We start from the raw sequence: 20,977 nt of genomic DNA, 5'->3' as shown, positions 1-20,977 counted from the left end.
GAAAATTACACCCGTTGTCAGATCTCCTTGCCAGACATAATAGATCAGCCAAAATAACCATATAATGTAAAAGAGGAATGGTTGTGGTTATATTTTGGCTGATTTTAATTTTGGTGGTTGATGCCAGTATTAATGTTAACATATTTGAATATGGCTTTTACGTCATGGTGTCTCCCTCTCTACTGGACTCTTGAAGTTGAAGCATTTATTAACTGTGGCTGGGGTGAGAGTGAACCTTTCTAGCCACCTACACGAGGCTGCTATAGCCTTGCCAGCCGGGTCATAGGAAACACACCGACCGAGTAACGCTTCTGTCGGCTAAAGCAGTCGCGTCCTTCAGCTCTGTCCAGAAGGTCAGGGAAGGGCGTGCGTCGGAGAGGTCGAGTCAGGCCCGGGTGTCTGCTTCGCAGTCAGCTAATGGTGTCACTTTCCGCCTTCCAGTCCCGTGGCTACGCTTTATCACTTTAGGGTCGGACACTGGCAATAGTGCCCCGATAGCTAGTTTGAAGGGGTACTGATGCCTAGATCACTCGTTGCTGCAGCTACTGGTGCTCTGATAATTCGTTTCCAGGGCTAAAGGTGCCCAGTCCGCTCTTTGTCAGGGGCTACCGGTGCCCTGATATGGGTTACTAGAAATTCACAGCCTGGTCGCTGGGTAATTAGCCTAATACGGTCAGCTGGATATAGCGACCACATGAGTGACTTGTTTGTTCAACTGGCAGTGACCTTATGGGACCTCACGTGCCGTGGTGGTTAGCAGTGACGTGTTGTGACAGACCAGTGCCGTCACCGCCCGCCTAGACGCGTGGTGGGCCGTCACCGCCTCGTTCTTGGCCCTCGCGTGTATGGTGATGGGTCGTGATGCGTGCCTTAACGTCCCGCCCACACCCCGCCCATGGTTATGTGGGCGTGATGTGCTGTAGCAGTCTCTCCCACGCCGGTTATTAAAGACCCAAATCTACTGAGGATGGATGATATACGTAGATGAAGAACCATAAGCGCCTTCTGGTGTACAATATCGTAGAACAATAGACGCCACGAGTCGCCTAGGCTAATTAGACTACAGTTCACGCCTGTGTGTCACTGCTGACGGCTATACTTCGATGTACATCGAATTCATGTCGTAAGCGGTTTCAAAATAATTTTTTTTAGTTCATTGTAGCCCAAGAGCGCATTCTCTGCTGTACTCGTGTATTCTGTTTTAATTCTTTTTTTCCATGTCTCGCTTTTTACTCACATTTTGAGCTGTACTTTAAAGACACCGGAGAACTATTTTTAATTTGTTTTAGCTGCCGGTGAGAGCGGTGTAAGTGGCGACAATATTGAAGACTTGCCAAGTAATCTTGATATTGAATTGAAGATTTGCAATGCTATATGAATATGAAAAAACAGAAATTAATACGTCTTTGAAAAGTGCATGGAGTACAAAATTTATTATATCATAGAAGCAATATTGTTGAGGATTTTTTAATGGAAAATTTATCTCTATCATTCTGGTACTTGAATACCAATATCTCCGTTCGATTTTTTTGTGAAATTTTAAAACGGAGCGACAGGCGATACAATTAAATTATTGTTTTCGTAATTACAATTGCTTAATATATAATTTTAATTTCCTCCTTCAAATTCATATATTTGAATTTAATTAGATAATAATATCTCTTCAGTCAGTAATTGAATATTTTGGTTGGTCTTGAATCTAAACCTGCCGCCCAGTTGGGTGGGTGTGGAGCAAGACTAGTAACTGTGTGACTCATCATAGATGTAAAGTGCCTTGTATAGTGACTGTTGTGAGCCTCTTGTTGAATCACTTGATACAAAGGATTATCGACGTATATATATGTATTTGCGTAAACGATTGTATATATATACATATGTACCTGTACATATAACATTGTGTAACTAGCTTCAAAAGATTGTCACTTGCTTAGCTAAATGAACTAAGGGATTGTGGGCCTCTGTCAATCCCATCCACTACCGCCCATGGGATGGGTATGGGGTGCACAATACAGAGAATCTGATGTGAATCATACTTGGTCTCCCCACTCGCTCACTTGCTCGCTCACTCCTTCCATGTTTGTAGCTGTGGTCGGCCCCACAACACACTACCACCTCTACTCTTCCCCAGTGGGAACGCTTCCCCCGCCCCCACACAACACGTCTCATTTAACCAAGGTATCCGCACCAGCGACCTTTCCACCCTAGGTTACCACCCACCCAAATAACGCACACAATGGTCTTTTAGCTCGCTACCGCATGGCGCGTTGAAGGTCGGACCTGCTGGGCGTGGCTTGGAGTTGTTATAGATTCAGCTACACGAAAAAAGTTCCATGTAGCACGGGCTATGGTGAGCCCGTAGTGGACTTGCCTGGCACAGGGCGTGGCTTGAAGCGGAGGGTGAGATTATATAGTGGGAGGGAGGGAAGGGAATTATCAGGAGAAAGCGCCAAGCCATTGCGACTATATAGCACTGGGAAGGGGTCAGGATAAGGATAAGGGCCCTGACAGCCGAGTGGACAGCGCTTCAGATTTCTAGTCCTGAGGTTCCGGGTTCGATCCCCGATAGAGGCGGAACCAAATGGGCATAGTTTCTTTCACCTTAATGCTCCTGTTCATCTAGCAATAAATAGGTACCTGGGAGTTAGACAGCTGCTTCGGGCTGCTTCCTGGGAGTGTATAACAAAAAGGAGGCCTGGTCGAGGACCGGGCCGCGGGGACGCAAAGCCCCGAAATCATTGCAAGATAATCTCAAAATGTATACAAGACAATGGCTTAGGGGTGAGTGTCTAAAAGCTGTAATTATACGAGACGCCATAATTTGCTTGGACCTCCATATGAGTGTCCCCAGAAGACATTTCCCGAAGCTATTGAGCAGTGTGTCTAGCCTAAGTCGTCTTAAGAGTACTTCAGCGTCTTCCTCTGTTTAGAGCCTCATTTATTGTGCATGATAAAGAAACATTACCATGTAGGAATCTAACCCTGTCCGGGGCTAGACTACAAGTCCAGGGACCGACCCTTAGTGAACACCTCTGATCACATAATGCCAGTTAGACCTCGTAGTATTCACTGTGACTCTCTGCCTCATGTCTGTTAGGTACTCTCTCGCATCCATTTTAATGCTCGTCTGGTCATGTCTACACATGGGGGAGGCGGAGGGAATAGTTTCTGGTGTGGTTACTCAGCTTGAGCGACGAGTTGTAAACTTTATTTAGTTACACATTGATTTATGACGCATCGTTCCTAATCGGCATCGATGTGCTGATTAGCTGCATTGCTAAAGGAACGCTTAGGCTCACCAGTGGTCGGGCTCGGGGGGGGGGGGTTTAAAAGAAAGTGATAGTGGCTCGCGAAACTGATATAATGTCCCGTTTTCTGTTCGTGGGTCCCCTGGTTGGTTAGGTTGAGGCATTTTAGTACGACGTTTGGAACACGTCGCGAAGACGGGGCCAGCTTGTCTAGGACACCCTTAAGAATGTCCTCCTTCACATTTCAGTCCCGGTGTGAAGGTACAGAGTTCATGTGGTGGATGAGTGCATGTGGAGGGTGATCATTGCACTCTGCGTCTGTGGTGACGAAGGCGTCTGAGCCCGGCAAAAAGGAAAAATGCTTAACGACTGTACAACCCAACTTGTCCAACCACTTGGACTAGACGGTAGAGCGACGATCTCGCTTCATGCAGGTCGGCGTTCAATCCCAGACCATCCAAGTGGTTGGGCACCATTCCTTTCCCCTCGTTCCATCCCAAATCCATATCCTGACCCCCTTCCCAGTGCTGTATTATCGCAATTGTTTGGTGCGCTCTCCTGATTGTTCCTTTCCCTTGTACGACTCAGGCTTGGGTACAAATATTGAGAATGGGGAACAGGTGACAATACAAATGTGTAAATTGTGGTATGTTAAGGTCTCTCACCTTCGCCCATTGTGTTCTTGATATCCATTTGATTATAGAGATAATGAGATAAGGACTTGCTAACAAATAGCCAGGAAGTCACAATGGAAAATGTGATGATATTCTGGAAAGATGGACTTTTGTCGAGTTTATAGAATGTTGATTTGTAGCCTATTGTTAGTTATGTGTATATATTTGTACTTTTATAAATATGTGTGTACGTTTAGTATAATTTTATGCGTACAAGAAAATGGGTACTTTTAATCCAGGAGTTTCAGTAACATGTCGTTTGTTTGTGATGTGTGTAAATATACATATGAACACGAGCTAAACAATTGTTTGTGATGTGTGTAAACATATATGAACACATTGAACTGTGAACATATATGAACATGTTATGCTGAACGGAGTGTGAATAGCTGGAGCTATATCATGCCTTTTGTGTGTGTTTATATCGCAATTCATTCAATTTCTTTCTTTATTATGCACCCCATACCCATCCCGTGGGCGGTGGTGTAAAGAATTACAGAGGCACATAATCGGTTCAGGAACTATATCGCAGAAAACTTATTTCAACTTCTGCTAGCAGGTTGAGTGCTCTCCCTTCCCATAACTTCATAATAAGCTTTACCTACAAGTTTTCCCTGGATCACTATTCGCCAATCGCTTTACTACCAAGTACCCAATTACTGCTGGGTGAAAAAGTGGCGAACACCAATTAAGGATTGGTGTCTAATCGGTCCTTCTTGGGTCAGGAATCGAACCCAGACCAATTCGCTTGCAAGGCGAGGGGCCAGTGTTACCACTGCGCCACCAGGGGTCTGGAACTGGTTAATCGACATACATATTGTCCCTCTCGGCCCTCTCTGGCAGTATTGTGGCGCTGAATGGCATTGTTTGATTGTACACGTGACGGATATGCCAGCGATTCACAGGTGTGTACTCACCTAGTTGTGCTTGCGGGGGTTGAGTTGTGCTCTTTCGTCCCGCCTCTCAACTGTCAATCAACTCCCTCCCCCCTACCCCAGGAGGCAGCCCGTGACAGCTGACTAACTCCCAGGTACCTATTTACTGCTAGGTAACAGGGGCATCAAGGTGAAAGAAACTGCTCATTTTTCCGCCATCTCCAGGGATCGAACCCGGACCCTAGGATTACGAGTCCCAAGAGCTAGCCACTCAGCCACATGCCCCCTTTGTGTGCGCGCGCGCCCGCTCTACATAATTGTGTTAAGCTCATTAGAGAGTTTCTGTTGTTTTCAAACAAACGTAGAACGTTACTCCACAACGTTGTTTCCCAGTTACGTCTGTAAAACGTCAAAATAAGCGTCGTTACGTTGTGTGTTGAGTGAATGTTGGCTTTTATAACATGCTCTTCTATAGCACTTGAGGAAGACTTGATGGGCGTGATGTGGAGGAGCCAGACTGCCAGGGCAGGTCCAAGAGGCCCGGGTCCACTACTTCTGGCTCCCTGGGTTCCTGCTACAGCTTATCTTTAGACTGGAAAGCATTGTGGAGGTGTGGAAGTGGTGGCCGAGAGGCTCTGTGGGAGTGCCAGAGGCTCTGTGAGGCTCTGTGGGAGTGCCAGAGGAAAGTTGCCGTTGGGCGATTCAGCCTTCAAGTAGTCTTGGTGCAACCGCTAGGCTTATTAGAGCGGAAACTGTGAGATGATTGAGAGGGCGCGTGTGCGCTCCCTCAAATGCGCACGTACACTGTGGAATACCCTGAGGTGGAAGGCCTGAGGAAACATCTAACATGACCCGACAAGTGGCTGCTAGAGTTCAGCTCTAGTAAGTGCAGTGTCATTACGTGGGTGGTAGGGATACCAGACCGAGCACGTGGTATCAACAGGGAGGTAAATACCACAGTGATAGCCTACATAATGACTGCCTTCAGAAATCTAAACTTGGTCTTCCAAACCACAAATGTCAGACAAATCATAAATTGTGCAGCGCCATCGTGCTGCCGTTATCCCAAAGAAAACTCAACTGGAATAAGTTCAGAGGTTCAACGCCATGTTGGCCCCGGAGCAGAGACGTATGAATTACGAGAATAGACAAAAACTGGAGTGGAAGAAACTGGAACCTGACCATTTGCGAAATACGTGAGGGAATTGACACGATGGACAAGTACAGTTTACCTAACATTGCTGGAACATAACCTCACACCCTAGGTGGGGATACCTGGGGCCAGATTCACGAAAGCACTTACGCAAGCCCTTACGAACGTATACATCTTTCCTCAATCTTTGACGGCTTTGGTTACATTTATTAAAGAGTTTACAAGCATGAAAACATGCCAATCAACTGTTATTGTTATAAACAGCCTCCTGGTGCTTAGGAGCTCATTAATTGCTTAATAATTGTAAACTAAGCCGCCAAAGATTGAGAAAAGATGTACAGGTTCGTAAGTGCTTTCGTGAATCTGGCCCCAGGCACCCAAGTGAACTCAGGAATATTAAAAGGAACTTCAGGATAATGATGTTAAAATAATGTTATATATGGATTGAAAATTACACAGCAGTTGCTTGGTGCTTTTTAGGTTGGGGGGGAGGGGGTTAATGGTTGTGGTAGGGGGTAGAGTGCGTGTGATTGGGGGAGTGGGGGGGGGGCAGGTCCCTATGGTTAAACGGGTTACCCAACAACGCGGAATATCTGTTTTCATCTTAAATTATTGACCCATCGCATACCTCAGGGGCGACGGGCTGGAGTATGTTAATGTCCCGCGGTCTAATCGACGAGGCTGTCAACGGATCAACTGAATATGCATTAGCGTTTTGTCAGCCTCAGTTCATGCGCCAGAAATACCCAAACCCCAAATTGTTATAAAGAAAATAATCAGTGTTGCTGAAAATTTACGCGTGTCCTTCAAACCCGCATTTTTGAATGGTATAATTCACTCTTTGTTCATACTGTTATACATTATATTATCACTGAAATAACCGTTTTCTATAACAATATTGTTAAATCCACAAGACTCAAACAGGGAGGCAAGGTACAGAGGTGGATAATCTGTGACACGCCTGGGTCCATGAATGAGAGAGTTCTCATCTTACCTGATGAACATAAAAATCTCAACAGCTGATGACCTAAACATGTTTCTTAATGTCAGTCGAGAGTTTAGAGAACTGAAAAGTAACAGGTGTATATCCGGCACTGGAAACACTTTTCTTTTGTGGTGCAAAATCTACATCCCAAATATAAAACAAAGTCAAAGATTTCGCCTAACAGTCCGCATTTCGTCCACCACCCATCTACAACCTACGCTGATATGTGGCTCAAACAATACGCAAGTGCAGACGAGGAGTCACAATAACGTGGCTGAAATATGTTGACCAAACCACACACTAGAAGGCGAAGGGACGACGACGACGTTTCGGTCCGTCCTGGACCATTCTCAAGTCGATTGTGTGACTTGAGAATCGGCTTGAGAATGGTCCAGGACGGACCGATTCGTCGTCGCCCCTTCACCTTCTAGCGTGTGGTTTGGTCAACATATTTCAGCCACGTTATGGTGACTCCTCGTCTGCACTATACCATAACTTCCTTTGAAATAATAAATGCTCTCAAGACAGGTAAGGCTACGTCTCAAGGATTGGGCGGCATAGCATGAGAGTACCAGCTAATCTGTCGAGCAGTCCTCTGCTAGGGCGTTTTATCTGACAGCTGGGCTCTGGCACTTGTTACCCAAACCTAACCCAAACGTATACAAATTCACGCCCATCTCTCTGGCATCCGGGTGTTAGTCAGCTGTCACGGGCTGCTTCCTGAGTGTGGAGGCCTGGTCGAGGACCGGGCCGCGGGGACACTAAAAGCCCCGAAATCATCTCAAGATAACCTCAAGAATCTCAAGAAGATCCTGTAAGTGCAAAGTTCTTAAGGATTATATCCTGCAAGTTCATGTTTTAAATTAGATCCAACATGATCCTGACCTGTAGGGTTTCCTTCCCAGGAGGAGAACTCAGACTTACTTTGCTGAATATTTTAGTAGGCAGAGACCTTCTTAGGCAACATTTATTGATCTCTAAACTGCTTTTAACACGGCAGAGAAATACTCTTAGAACAACTAGCTCTTCTTGGAGTAAAGGGAAGTCTGCTGACATGACTTTGGGGGAAATATCTGAGTAACGGAACCACTTTAGTTGTTTTCAAGGCGGTTAACAGTAAGAAATTTGCATTTTTGGATACACCTCAGGGTGGAGCGCTTAGCCAAAACTATTCAATGTCTTGAAGTACAAATTATTTATTAATATTCCTACATTAGCTGACGAAGCTGTCACGCGCTATGCTGATAACATTTATATTGTTGCAAATACTCAAACTTCATTGCAAGCTCTACTTGATTCCCTTGCTGCTTCAAGCACTGAATGCTATCTTTTTATCTACAACAATAGTCCTTCATCGCCACTAAATAATTGTTCCTCTAGCTTTCAAAGTCAACAGCCCAACATTGAGACCTGTGGCCAGCACAAAGACCTTGAAGGAGTTAACAAGAATAACGCTGTAACATTCCTGAATGTAAGTTCTCTGTAAAGACACTAAAACTGACTGAATTTGCTGGATGTGTGATTCCCTTGAGTCAATATATATAATTTGATGCAGTGCTTCATATAGTATGGGGGTAGCTGCACAAATGCACATGTACCTAAATATCTTAATGATAAAAAAAAGCAATCCGGAAGTGAGTGATGTACTTTGCCCCCGAGGCGCACCACTCCTCTCTCTCTCTCTCAGCTGTGGCACGAGAGGCGACCATTGTACATCCCCCTCCTCCTCTCCCTCTCACCCGTGATGCCAGTCATGACCGAGGCGCCCTCCTGCTCTCGCTTTCATTGTTGTCTCACTCATAATGAGACGCCAGTCTTGTGTCCACTAGTCTAACAAAACACGCCCCTGCTGGCTTGTTCACACACCCACCCCCTCGCTCATTCACTCGCTTGCTTTATTCACTCAAACTCGCTTAATAGCACTCGCTTAATCACTCTGGTATACGGTGTCAACAATCAGGGTGGTTGGTAGCTTTTATCACAGCGGTGGTCGATACGAGTGTTATCGCTGATAAATTTATCTTATCCTGTTAGCTTCCAACCCAAATGACTCCCAGCGTGTTCCTACTCGAGGCTTCCTTGCCATGGCGGGGGCTCTAGCTCCTGGGCCCCCCGCCTTTGTACTGGACTGGTGTGCAGCATAAATGCTTCTGAAACAAATGAAGTCGATCTTGACTAATTCTGGGTTACCGAGAACGGATATAATTTATAAAATGGTTGATTATCTTTAGAGTTCATTCAAGGCGAGTCTTAAAGCTGTTTTGCTGCATAATGGGAACGTTTTGAAATCAGTGGGAGTGCATGCAGCCTCTGTGATGGAAACACGACAACATGAAGCAGCTTTTGAAGAGCATAAATGACCAACATCAGTGACAACTTGAAGGTTCTTGCTCTGGATCTGTTGCTCTGTTGCTCTATTCCCACCACTCCTGTGGTGGGTCTGCCGGGTGGACATATTCGAATTCAGACCGTCAAAATGTATGATCAGCAGCTCTTTCCATCTTCGAATTAGACAACTTTTGACAAAAAAAAATTGACCAGTATTATCAGTCGTCTGGGTCATTAACTCCGCCCCCCCCCCCCTCATATCTAGGCCTACCTATAATCTGGACAGGCAGCTCCTCCACTGGAGGTGCATGCTCACTACCCGTCTACAGATAAAGCCTTAGGCCTGTATGTTTTCTGTCTGCTTCGTTTCCAGGCTCTCACTCGTTCTGCTCCCACCTGCGCCAAACGGTGCGGCTCCTCCACTATATATCCTCTCAATGGGCTCACCATAGCCCGTGCTACTTGGAACTTTTTGTTCCAGGTAGCGAATCTGAAACATGCTCCACTGTCTCCATGCTCAGATCTCTTATTTGATTTTGATTGTTGCCGCCAGAGGCGGCTAGTTTATTGTACACCCTATACTCATCCTGTGAGCGGTAGCGCAAAAGCATTACAGAGGGCACAAAAGGTCTTTATCAGACCTCAACTTAGATTGAGGTCAGGTCATAAACAATTTCATCTATACGTGTCCTCATATCCCAGATCTTGGTTCTTGTTCTATTTCATGGACAATTTCTTGACTTTCTAAAAGTTATATTTTGTGCTTGAGATACATATGTTCTCCGCTCTTAATAGTCAGCCATAGTAGCCTTATTGGCCATAGTAGCCTTATTGGCCATAGTGGCTTATTATAATTTTTTTTAATAATTAGTCAACGGTCTGTGGTCCCCGAGGACGTATTACCTGCCTGGGGCCAGATTCACAAAAGCCCTTACGAACCTGTACATCTTTTTTCTATCTTTGGCGGCTTTGTTTACAATTATTAAACAGTTAATGAGCTCCGAAGCACCAGGAGGCTGTTTATAACAACAGTTGAATGGGAAGTTTTCATGCTTGTAAACTGTTTAATAAATGTAACCAAAGCCGTTAAAGATTGAGGAAAGATGTACACGTTCGTAAGTGCTTTCGTGAATCTGGCCCCTGGAGCTGCCCATCAGGAAGTAGCCGCAGTAGACACACCTCCAGGATGCTCTCACCACACAACTTTCACTTTTTCAAGCGCTCTTACCTTTCTCCAACCTTTCTCGTATAGTGTTTCACTCTTCCCTTCAGAGAAGGTCGTCAGCCTCTACCGTATAATTCCTTGGGCGCACTTCTTCTAAGGAGGCTTGAGCATGATGCTGACCCATCACTACCACCAGTTAGTCCCGCTCTTGTGCCAGATAAATCCACTATGGGCTCACCATAGCCCGTGCTACTTAGAACTTTTTGTTCAGAGTAGCTGAATCTAAAAAAAAATAACTAACCTACCACCTGAGTACTGCGCCTGTTGTTGTTTTAGATTCAGCTACTGTGAACAAAAAGTTGGAGGTAGCACCGGCTATGGTGATCCCGTAGTGGATGTACCTGGCAGAGGAGGTAAACCAGGTACTGCGCCTTTACCCGCTCTGCTTTATACTCCTTCCCCCCTTACTCCTGTCACTTATACCATATCTCTTGAGTATTTTGATTACTGATAGTTTAAGTAGTTGGTCACCTCATACCCCAGCTTTGTGTTCCTATACCTCATTCCACGTGTTGTATAATCATGCTGGCTGAGCGCTTTCCCCTCCTAATTGCCTTATCTTCCTCATTACTAGACCCAGTCCACATACATCAACACCTTTTCCTAAATTCGTTCTAGTTTAACTTCTTAGATTCAAACTTAATAACTTTATTCATATATGTAATATTTAAAGTAATTTCCATAAGGTCCTAATAATAGCCTATGTTAAAAAATGTGAAGAGTATATTAACTCCCACATTAATATTCCTTCTTGTCATTATACTATTCACTTCCGCTATTCCCATTCATTACCCTCTCATTCTTCACTTCCCTTACTCTCACTTTTATCTACCACTGCCGCTTCGTATTTCAAACTACCAGCCTCAACCAGTAATGTGGTGATCATGTCCTCGTCACCTCTATAACGTTTAACTGCCAGTATAATGCCAAGGTGTCTGAGATAAATACAGGTACAAATGAACAAATCCACAAGGGCCGTGATGAAGATTCGAACCTGCGTCCGAGAGCATCCCAGACGCTGCCTTAATCTGGGATGCTCTCGGACGCAGGTTCGAATCCTCGTCACGGCCCTTGTGGATTTGTTCATTTGATGCATCACGCAATTGTGATTTCTGTGTGTACCGGTACAAATACTTATATCAAATGCTGCCCATTTCTTTACCAGTTTAATTTCCCCATGTCGTGGAACCTGTCTTTTCTTTAATTGGTGTACCTAGAGGAGACAATTAGGGTTAGACCTTAATTTCTCAACTATCTGCTTTCCTCTTCTGATTTAAGTACCTGCTAGTTTAATAGATATTTAGATAAACGTTCCCATCCTTAGTTTTATATAGCTTTATCTTCCTAAATAAGATCTGTTTAGATGTTTATTTCTGCATTCCAGCACTATTATTATTTTTCCATTTTCGCTAATAAACTGCTTGAGGCAACACTCAGCCAAATTGAAATACATTGAAGCCTTAACATTATCGCTATGATTAGTCCAATTTATTTAATTAAAAATAAAGTTGCTCAATGTGAAGAAGTTATATTACACCTTGATGCCCTAAATATTTCTGGGCAAATTTGCCTTTCAGTTTTGTTGAGGTTTAGTAACCTATATATAAAATGTCTATTCCTAGGCTATCATTATCTTCAATCTATTTAATTCGCATTGTTTCTGTATGGGATGTAGTTACACTACATTTAACACACTTTCTTGTGCATGTATGGCCACTCGCCTCCTCTTAAGTTGTTCATCAGTATGCACCACTTGAAGCGAAACCACTCAAGGTGCTTTTCTGCTGAAAGTTCCCATTTTCTACGTTCATTCGTGGTTTCCGAGTTGGCAATAATAATGTTTGTGCATCAAAAATTCACTCGACTCGTTCATTTTATTTGTAATAAACGTGTTACTTGTGTGTATATGTCCGTGATGCTGTGTGTCCCCCTTTGTTGTCAGTAGCGTTCTTTTGATCGTTCAAAGATGTTTTGAAAGCATCCCTAAAGGGAGATTTTTACCCCCTACATTTTATCTTTACTTTCCAAGCTCGGGTATTATGTTTACAATGGTCTTCCTGCAGGTGGGTGGGCTGGTGTGAGTGGGTGGAGGTGACCTGGTGTATGAGGGTGGGTGTTCTGGTGTATGAGGGGGGGGGGAGCTGGTGTATGAGGGAGGGTGGAGGCTGGTTGGTGGCCAGGTTATGGCTGGCTGTGAGTTGTTTTCGTGTTCGAGTATGTTTTGTATGCCAGCACACGGAGGGGGGGGGGGAAGGGATAGTTGTGTAAAGCCATGACCACTAGCCGCCGCCTGCTCCCCCCCCCCCCTACCCCTTTCTTCCTCCCCACCCCCTATCTCTCCTTTCCCGTCCCTCTTCCTCCCCCTTCCATCCCCCACTTGCCCTCTTCCACTCCCCTTTGTTGTTGTTTAAGATTCGCTACCTGGAACAAAATGTTCCAAGTAGCACGGGCTATGGTGAGCCCGTAGTCCACTCCCCTGGTGCACAGCGACTAAACTAATCATTACCAACCGCAAAAGCCACATGGAAATAAAAGCTGATCTTGTTTTTTCTAAGTAGACTTTGAAGAAACCTAATTGTAAACTCAAGAGGAAGACTTTTTATACAAAGTCTAACATAAGTTTAAAGTTGATTTGATACGAAGGAATGAAATTATGTAGCCTAATAATACAGAACAAATGTGGAAAAGTTTCTCAGTTATAAACACCAAAATAATTTACCGGGTGATTGTAAGGCCAGACACAATACCTGACTTTTAGATACGTCTGCTGGGGAAGGCGGGGGGTTTCGTCTGCTGGGGAGGGCGGGAGGCTTCGTCTGCTGGGGAGGGCGGGAGGCTTCGTCTGCTGGGGAAGGCGGGGGGCTTCGTCTGCTGGGGAGGGCGGGGGGCTTCGTCTGCTGGGGAGGGCGGGAGGCTTCGTCTGCTGGGGAAGGCGGGGGGCTTCGTCTGCTGGGGAGGGCGGGGGGCTTCGTCTGCTGGGGAGGGCGGGAGGCTTCGTCTGCTGGGGAGGGCGGGAGGCTTCGTCTGCTGGGGAGGGCGGGAGGCTTCGTCTGCAGGAGAGGGCGGGGGGGGCTTCGTCTGCAGGGGAGGGCGGGGGGAGGGGGTGCTTCGTCTGCAGGGGAGGGCGGGGGGAGGGGGTGCTTCGTCTGCAGGGGGTGCTTCGTCTGCAGGGGAGGGCGGGGGGTGCTTCGTCTGCAGGGGAGGGCGGGGGGTGCTTCGTCTGCAGGGGAGGGCGGGGGGAGGGGGTGCTTCGTCTGCAGGGGAGGGCGGGGGGTGCTTCGTCTGCAGGGGAGGGCGGGGGGAGGGGAGGCTTCGTCTGCAGGGGAGGGCGGGGGGTGCTTCGTCTGCAGGGGAGGGCGGGGGGGGGGGTGCTTCGTCTGCAGGGGAGGGCGGGGGGGGGGGCTTCGTCTGCTGGGGAGGGGGCTTCACCCACCAATCTGAACACTGAGTACTTGTCTAACAACCTCGCGCTGCTCTGAATACAAACTTTAAAATTAATTCATATTTATCTTTTTATTTGTGGGCCACCACCTGGAGTGGCCTTGGCGGGGCCAGGAAGAACTGGCTTGTTAGTGACGAACCAGCGTCAGTAGTTAATGTTCCCGGCAGATAACCATCATTTAAGGTGTATCTGTTATCTCGTGAGTGGTTGATCCTTTTCTTCAAGTAATTATCAAAAGGAGGTATCGAGCAGCATTTCTTTAAATTTAGGTATAAATTCCTGTCCGTGACAGTTTCGTGATTGGTACGTGACGCGTTTGACCGATTCGTGACGGTTCAGTGCTAAATAGTCTTATCTTGGTCTTAAATACCGATTTCTTTCGATGTAATCAACTTTTAATTTTCTTTCTGACCTGAATTCCACACTCCATTTGCTCCGGATGATTGGTGTGAGTGTGTGAGAGGGTGGCGTGGGTGTGTGAGAGGGAGGGAGGGGGGGGGGGGGGTGTGAGAGTGGTGTGGGTGTGAGAGTGGTGTGGGTGTGAGAGGGAGTTTTTTGTTTTTTGTTTTTTTTTTGTTTTTGCAGGGATATTCCTGCGCGGGCCCTAAGTCCCTGGCTGGCCCACTAGAGAGGGTGGTGCGGGCACTACCGTGGGGCCGGACATGTTTGGGTGATAAGAGATCATTACTGTAGAGGTGACAAGCGAAATGAGCTCATTTAAACGTCTTTATTATAAATTGTCACTACCCCCCCCCCCTTTCCCCAGAACAAAGAGGGCGTAGGGAGGGTACTGAACCACGTGTACGGAGTGGTTTAAACCCTGGAAGATGGAGAACGAAAGGCATTAATATTTAAACCATACTCCAAAAATAATTGAATTTACAGTAGCTTTGTCGAACGTCCAAAAATGGATGGTTGCAACCACGAAAGTTCACGCTATGTACTATTGATTGTGTGAAAGGCAGGAGAAGGTATGCAACAACGAAATCTGATCTTTCAGGCCTTGTATAGTACATGTATGTACTTTAACAAGGCCTACGATGTCGTATATAAGGCCCAGGATTGCACAGTTTGGCCCTCGACGGGTTAGATTGCATAGTTACTGTTCCAGGTTTTAGCATGTCATTTCAAGTATTATTTTTTGTTTATTCGTGTCAATTTTTATACGTTCGACCAAGTTGCTATATGTATAATAATTTGTTAAGTTGTTAAAATACCTGAGCGTCCTCACGCCGCCCGGACCAAACAGCCAAGATTGTCTAACTTGATCAGTAAAGATATCTAACTCAAGTGGCAGAAGGGGACGAATGGTGGAATGAAACTGGTATACAGGGCTGGTGTTTCCTTCAAGTTCAAGTATGTTTATTGAGACAAGAAATTAATACACCTCAAAGGGATAGAGTAGCTTAGGCTATTTCTACCCGTCCCTGGTGTTTCCCCGAGTGCTGGGAGCGCGAGCGGTGAGAGGCGAGGCTGCAGGTGTAAAGTGACAAGTGAGCGGGAAAAGTAACGCGGGAGAGTGCAGGACGCCTAGGGCGAAGAGCGAGGAAGCCAGGCGCAGATGTTGAAAGGTGAGAGGAGGCTGCTGGTGAAGGGTTAGAGCCTAGGCGGTATTGTCGTGAGAGAGCGCGCAGGTGTAAGGGTGAGTGTGTGCAGGCTTAATCATTTTATACAGGTCAGGCCTTGGGGGGTGAAGGTTGGTGCGTGACTGTGGTTGGCGGAGGTCTGGGAAGGTGACTGGGCCCAGCTGATGTAATCACCACCACACCTCAACAATTGGAGCTTAACGGAGTCTGGAAGCCATTGTGCAAATGCTGTGTGTGTGTAGTGCCGAGGGGGGAGTGTAAAAGTGTAAAAAAAATAGATGTAAATAGTAAAACAGCCCACGCCATAGTCTCCAAAAGGATCAAGAACCCTCTCTAACGTCCAAACGAAGAGATTTATAGCTTTTGGAGCACGTTAGGCTATAATGGGGTCTCCGGACAATCTATCACACCGAGCGTTGTTGACGTTTGCTTATCAACTGTCAATGTTCTCCCATTTATCTTCCCATAAACAAGATAAACAAAAAACGGGCGTGTGGCCTTGCGATTGGTTATCGCTACTAGGTGCGCTTGTGGACCCTTGATGAAGGGGAGGAATTAAGTGATGGTAGTGGACGATATCTTGCAAAAGGGGAGACTGAGCCAACTAGAAAGACTGTTGGGTTTGTCAAGACTGTGGACTCGACTCAGTGCGGTCGACATGCAGAGTTTCTCAACGACTGAGACTGTGTTCACTCGAGATGATTCAATATCCCACACCTGTTGCCTGCAAATTCATTTTAGAAACTTGCTGTTTCACACGGGGTCAGGTGACGCCTGGGAGGTGTCTTGACGTAAAATATGATGGTATCTTATTGACCAGACGACACACTAGAAGGTGAAGGGACGACGACGTTTCGGTCCGTCCTGGACCATTCTCAGTCTCAAGTTGACTTGAGAATGGTCCAGGACGGACCGAAACGTCGTTGTCCCTTCACCTTCTAGTGTGTGGTCTGGTCAACATACTTTAGTCACGTTATTGTGACTGTGGAGGATGTAGGATACTTGGGATTAACAAAGCTTGCGACTGTATGATTGGATATGCTGAATGATTACACAAATCACAATAGCGTGATGTATCAAATGAACAAATCATTTGAACATCAGTCATCAAATCAAATCTTATACCATGTAGCTCAGTCGATTAAGGCAGCGTCTGGGATGCTCTCGGACGCAGGTTCGAATCCTCGTCACGGCCCTTGTGGATTTGTTCATGCTGAATGATGTTCTCCAGACAGTGTGACACGACAATTGTCAAAACTATTCTGGGAAAATTATGCTATGCCAATGGGGGAATATTCGTGTTTCAAGGAAAATTATACTATGCCAATGGGGGAAAATTCACGGGATTCACGAAAAAATTTACTGTCAATGGGGAATATTCGCGTTTCAATTAAAATTTTACTATGGCAATAGGAAATATTTGTGTTTCACAACGGACAAAAAAAAAGGATATTAAAACGCACGAAACTATCCTAAGCATAGAAAACGTAGTTGTTTGTGAGCCACTGTGATTTATAGTATATTGTAGTTAGTCCGTAGGAGACGGGGGCGTCGGAAGGTGATGTATTATTTGAGGAGAGAGGTTGGAGTGTGGCAGAGGTGCCGAGGCCCATCGTGACGGGACCTTTGGGAAGGTGGCTGAGGACACAGCACCACACCTTTCCTGCTTCTCTAGGCTCCAGCGAGAAGTTGGGACGGGGATTAAGAGTCTCGTGCTTTGGTATGTATCCTTGTGTGTTGTGTAGCCTGTTACCGAGAACACCAGTATTGGTGGCATGACACAGTCCCTCCTGGCCTCTCTCAGGAGTGGGGGGGGGGGGGGGTCGTGTGACACCACCCACCCCCACGGCCTCTCTCAAGAGTGGGAGGAGTGACACAAGAATTGCGACTCCCAGCGACCGTTGCAGAACTTGCTCTCATCCTTCTTGATCCTCCTTCACGATCGTGACTTCGTTGTGTAACAAATGTTTCCTCAGTTTCTTAACCAAATTTACATTTCATCGGGAGATGGTGCCGGTGGTGGCTGGGGGGGGGGGCGGGGAGGGATGGTACCGGTGGTGGAGAGCGGATACCACATCCTGATCTCGATAAGACAAAAGTACGCGCTCAGTCTGTTGCCATCTCGTGTCCTGACGCCCTGACAACCTTCATAACTCTATGGCTATGGAATGGAGAAAAGGAAGAAAGGGTCAGCCTTCACTGGAGCTTCCTGTGGCATCATTCTGGCCAGGCATAGTTTACCATCTTTGGGGGTCCTTAGACACAGTAACTGTGAGGAGACTGATGGGTGTAGTACAACCATAGAATATATACTCGACTCTGCCACAGCTCCGAGCTGCAAAGCAGCCTCAGACATGCCTGGCGCAACTTCGATGCAAGAGGCCAGTGACTTGGACCTCAGGTCACGCGAACTCCTCACAGACAACTTTCCTCTGAACTAAATTAACTTCACCCAGTAACTTTTATCCCGCTCTCTCCCAAGTTATCCTTCCATCAGCTGCACCGCTGTGTACCTGAAGTGATAGTTGCTCGCCTGATCAGGGTAAAGCCTTCACTATGTTATGTCGCATTTTGACCAGAAATTTTCTTTCACCTCTCTCGTTCAGGGTCCGAATATAATAGCGAGGTTATTCAGACCTCTGCCCGTTATTGTTCTTAATGTATAAATTAAATTGGACCAGAACTAAGGTGAAGATCAAACCACGCGGGGAGACATGGCAACACTGGCCCGTCGACCCCTTAACACGTAGAGGAAGACATAACACTTATTGGAGAGCAGTAACGGGCTGGAGGTCCTTGTGCCCTTCACCAACTTCCAGGTCATCCCCGGAACTCACAGTTCCTGCGACGGCGCTGGAACCAATCGTATTGGCGTATGCCTTTCCATTGGAGACTTTCAGCGCCGTGGAGAGGGGGGGGGGGACCTGCTGCCTGGGTAACAGCTTCTCCCCCGAATCAACCTACCCTGGCTTTGCGCCCTGGTGAGGCCACTCCAGATCAGGCCGACATCAGAGCGCAACTCTATAGTCTCCTGAGACTGATGGATGCCTACTACTAACGTGACTAAACTAATTCAATCCAATAAATAAACTGAAGGCAGTGTTAACCAAACTTGATTTTATAAATGAACAAATCCACAAGGGCCTTAACGAGGATTCGAACCTGCGCCCAAGAGCATCACAGACGCTGCCTTAATCGACTGAGCTACGACATGGTCAAAAGAGTTGAAACCGAAGTTCTACTGAACTTCGTGTTGATTTGATAAAGTTAGTCATAATAAAAGAAAAAACTAGAGACCTGTTGGCCCGTACTACGCAACTCCTACTTATATCCACTCATTCACGTATACTGTATACTGAACGTACTCAGAACTAGGCGAGTACGTGTGTGTCTTAAGATGTATGCTTGAAGCATCCCAGCGGTCTCGAGTCTTAGGTTACATGGTAGCTGTTTCACAGAGTCCGTGTTTCAACGTATTAACCCCAGGGCTTTCCTGAATCTTCATTTATCCATTGTTTCCTGTTCTGTTTTGTTTTTAAAATACTTTCTTTATCTCTCTCTTTGGGAAAATGTGCCGGTGCCATGAGGAGGATTTGAGGTAACGTAGTCCTAAGGGCCCGGGTTCGATTTCCGACCGAGACAGACAAGTGGGCAGAGTTTCTTTCACCCTTGATGCTCCTGTTCACCTAGCATGAATAGGTACCTGGGAGTTAGACAGCTGCTTCCTGGGGGACGTGTGTGTGTGTGTGTTAGACATGTATGTAGTAGACATAATAGATTGGTCAGAAAGGCGGGGTCCAAGAGCTAATAGCTCGATTTTGCAATCACAAATAATAAATACACACAGTCACACGTAGGTGACTCGGGTGAATGTTTTATGTTTATAAAACATTTTATGTTTTAATAGTCCAACCCTGGAAACACAAACCGAAACTGTCTCTATTTTCCGCTTGTTACAACTTGTAATAAAGTTGTCACATCTTGGCTTAACGTGTTTATGACGTATTAGAACGTTGTTACAACTTGCTATATTGGTTGTTATAACTGGTTAGGTGGTGTTAAAACTTGTGGGGTCGAACGTTGTACCAACGTCGTAGTTTGGGTGTGTGTTTAGCGGGATATGTGCTCAGGTTGGTATTGACTGTCGTGTTTGTGTTGTCCCCAGGTGGTGCAGCGGATCAAGATGGTGCAGAACGAGACGAGGCTGCTGGTGCTCGACCCCAAGGCGGACAAGTACTACAAGAGCAAGAACATCGTGGTGCGGGGAACCCAATCAAACGTGATCGTAAAGTCGTCTGTCAGAGACCACAAGGTCATCGTTGAGGAGGACGAAGATGACGACGACAACGCTCCCGCCCTACCGTCCACCCCAGAGCCTGTCAGTTCCTCCGCCCCCGTCACTAATGGCCACAATAACCACCACCATCACCACGACGATGTCGACACGCGCTCCGTGAGTTCGGCCGCTTCGTCATCAGCGACTAGCGAGGCGTCGACGCAGCCACAGGTAAGTCTACACTAGACTCCCCTCTCCGGTAACACCCCCGTTTTCTCCCAAGTAAATATTCTCAAACTTACTCTTGTAGATTATTGTTGGGAACGCCTTGTGTTGCTGCCAAGGACCTAGTAAGGGTTACAGCTGATCACTGTATGCACTTCACTCCCCAGTAATGTACTTGTAGAAACGTTCACCTGTAGTTTCAACCTTGTATTTCATACTTGTTACTCAGTGTTTCAGGTGATGTACACGTGAATTGGTCTCCTTGGATATGTAGTAATGTATCTAGTAGTTCACCTCATTGGTCAAGTGGCACACGTGGCCTGTATATGCATGTCCTTGTGGTACAGTGTTGTGGTGAGTACGGTACAGTGTTGTGGTGAGTACGGTACAGCATGTGTGTGTGTGTGTGTGTACCTCGGCCCCTCACAGCTGTATAGAGGGTGACAGTGGCTCCTCGCTAGTCACCATCTTTATCATCATCCATTTGTTACCGCGTCGCCGTCATCACAGCGCCTCAGTGTGTCATCAGCTTTATTCTTAGCTCATGTGATCAATTTTACCGCACCTCCAGAAGTCGCAGCCCATCATTGAGCAACTCATCCCTCAGGCTAGGATCGTCTTGAGCAACTCATCCCTCAGGCTAGGATCGTCTTGAGCAACTCATCCCTAGGGCTAAGCTCGTCTTGAGCAACTCATCCCTCGGGCTAGGCTCGTCTTGAGCAACTCATCCCTCGGGCTAGGCTCGTCTTCAGCATCTCATCCCTCGGGCTAGGCTCTTTTTCAGCATCTCATCCCTCGGGCTAGGCTCCTCTTCAGCAACTCATCCCTCGGGCTAGGCTCCTCTTCAGCAACTCATCCCTCGGGCTAGGCTCCTCTTCAGCAACTCATCCCTTGGGCTAGGCTCCTCTTCAGCAACTCATCCCTCGGGCTAGGCTCCTCTTCAGCAACTCATCCCTTGGGCTA

At 46.6% G+C, this 20,977-nt stretch overlaps 1 protein-coding gene across 1 annotated transcript in view; it reads left to right on the top strand.

The window, feature by feature from the left end:
- LOC123755280 (Na(+)/H(+) exchange regulatory cofactor NHE-RF1) overlaps nt 1–20,977 on the top strand; it is a 72,247-nt gene that overhangs the window by 9,247 nt on the left and 42,023 nt on the right. Inside the window, exon 3 of the mRNA XM_045737739.2 lies at nt 19,679–20,020. Coding sequence (XP_045593695.2) covers nt 19,679–20,020 — 342 coding nt within the window. The remainder of the gene's footprint in view (nt 1–19,678; nt 20,021–20,977) is intronic.

This window comes from Procambarus clarkii, chromosome 55 (assembly GCF_040958095.1).
Source record: "Procambarus clarkii isolate CNS0578487 chromosome 55, FALCON_Pclarkii_2.0, whole genome shotgun sequence".
NCBI lineage: Eukaryota > Metazoa > Arthropoda > Malacostraca > Decapoda > Cambaridae > Procambarus > Procambarus clarkii.
This window is presented reverse-complemented; position numbering and strand designations above follow the sequence as displayed.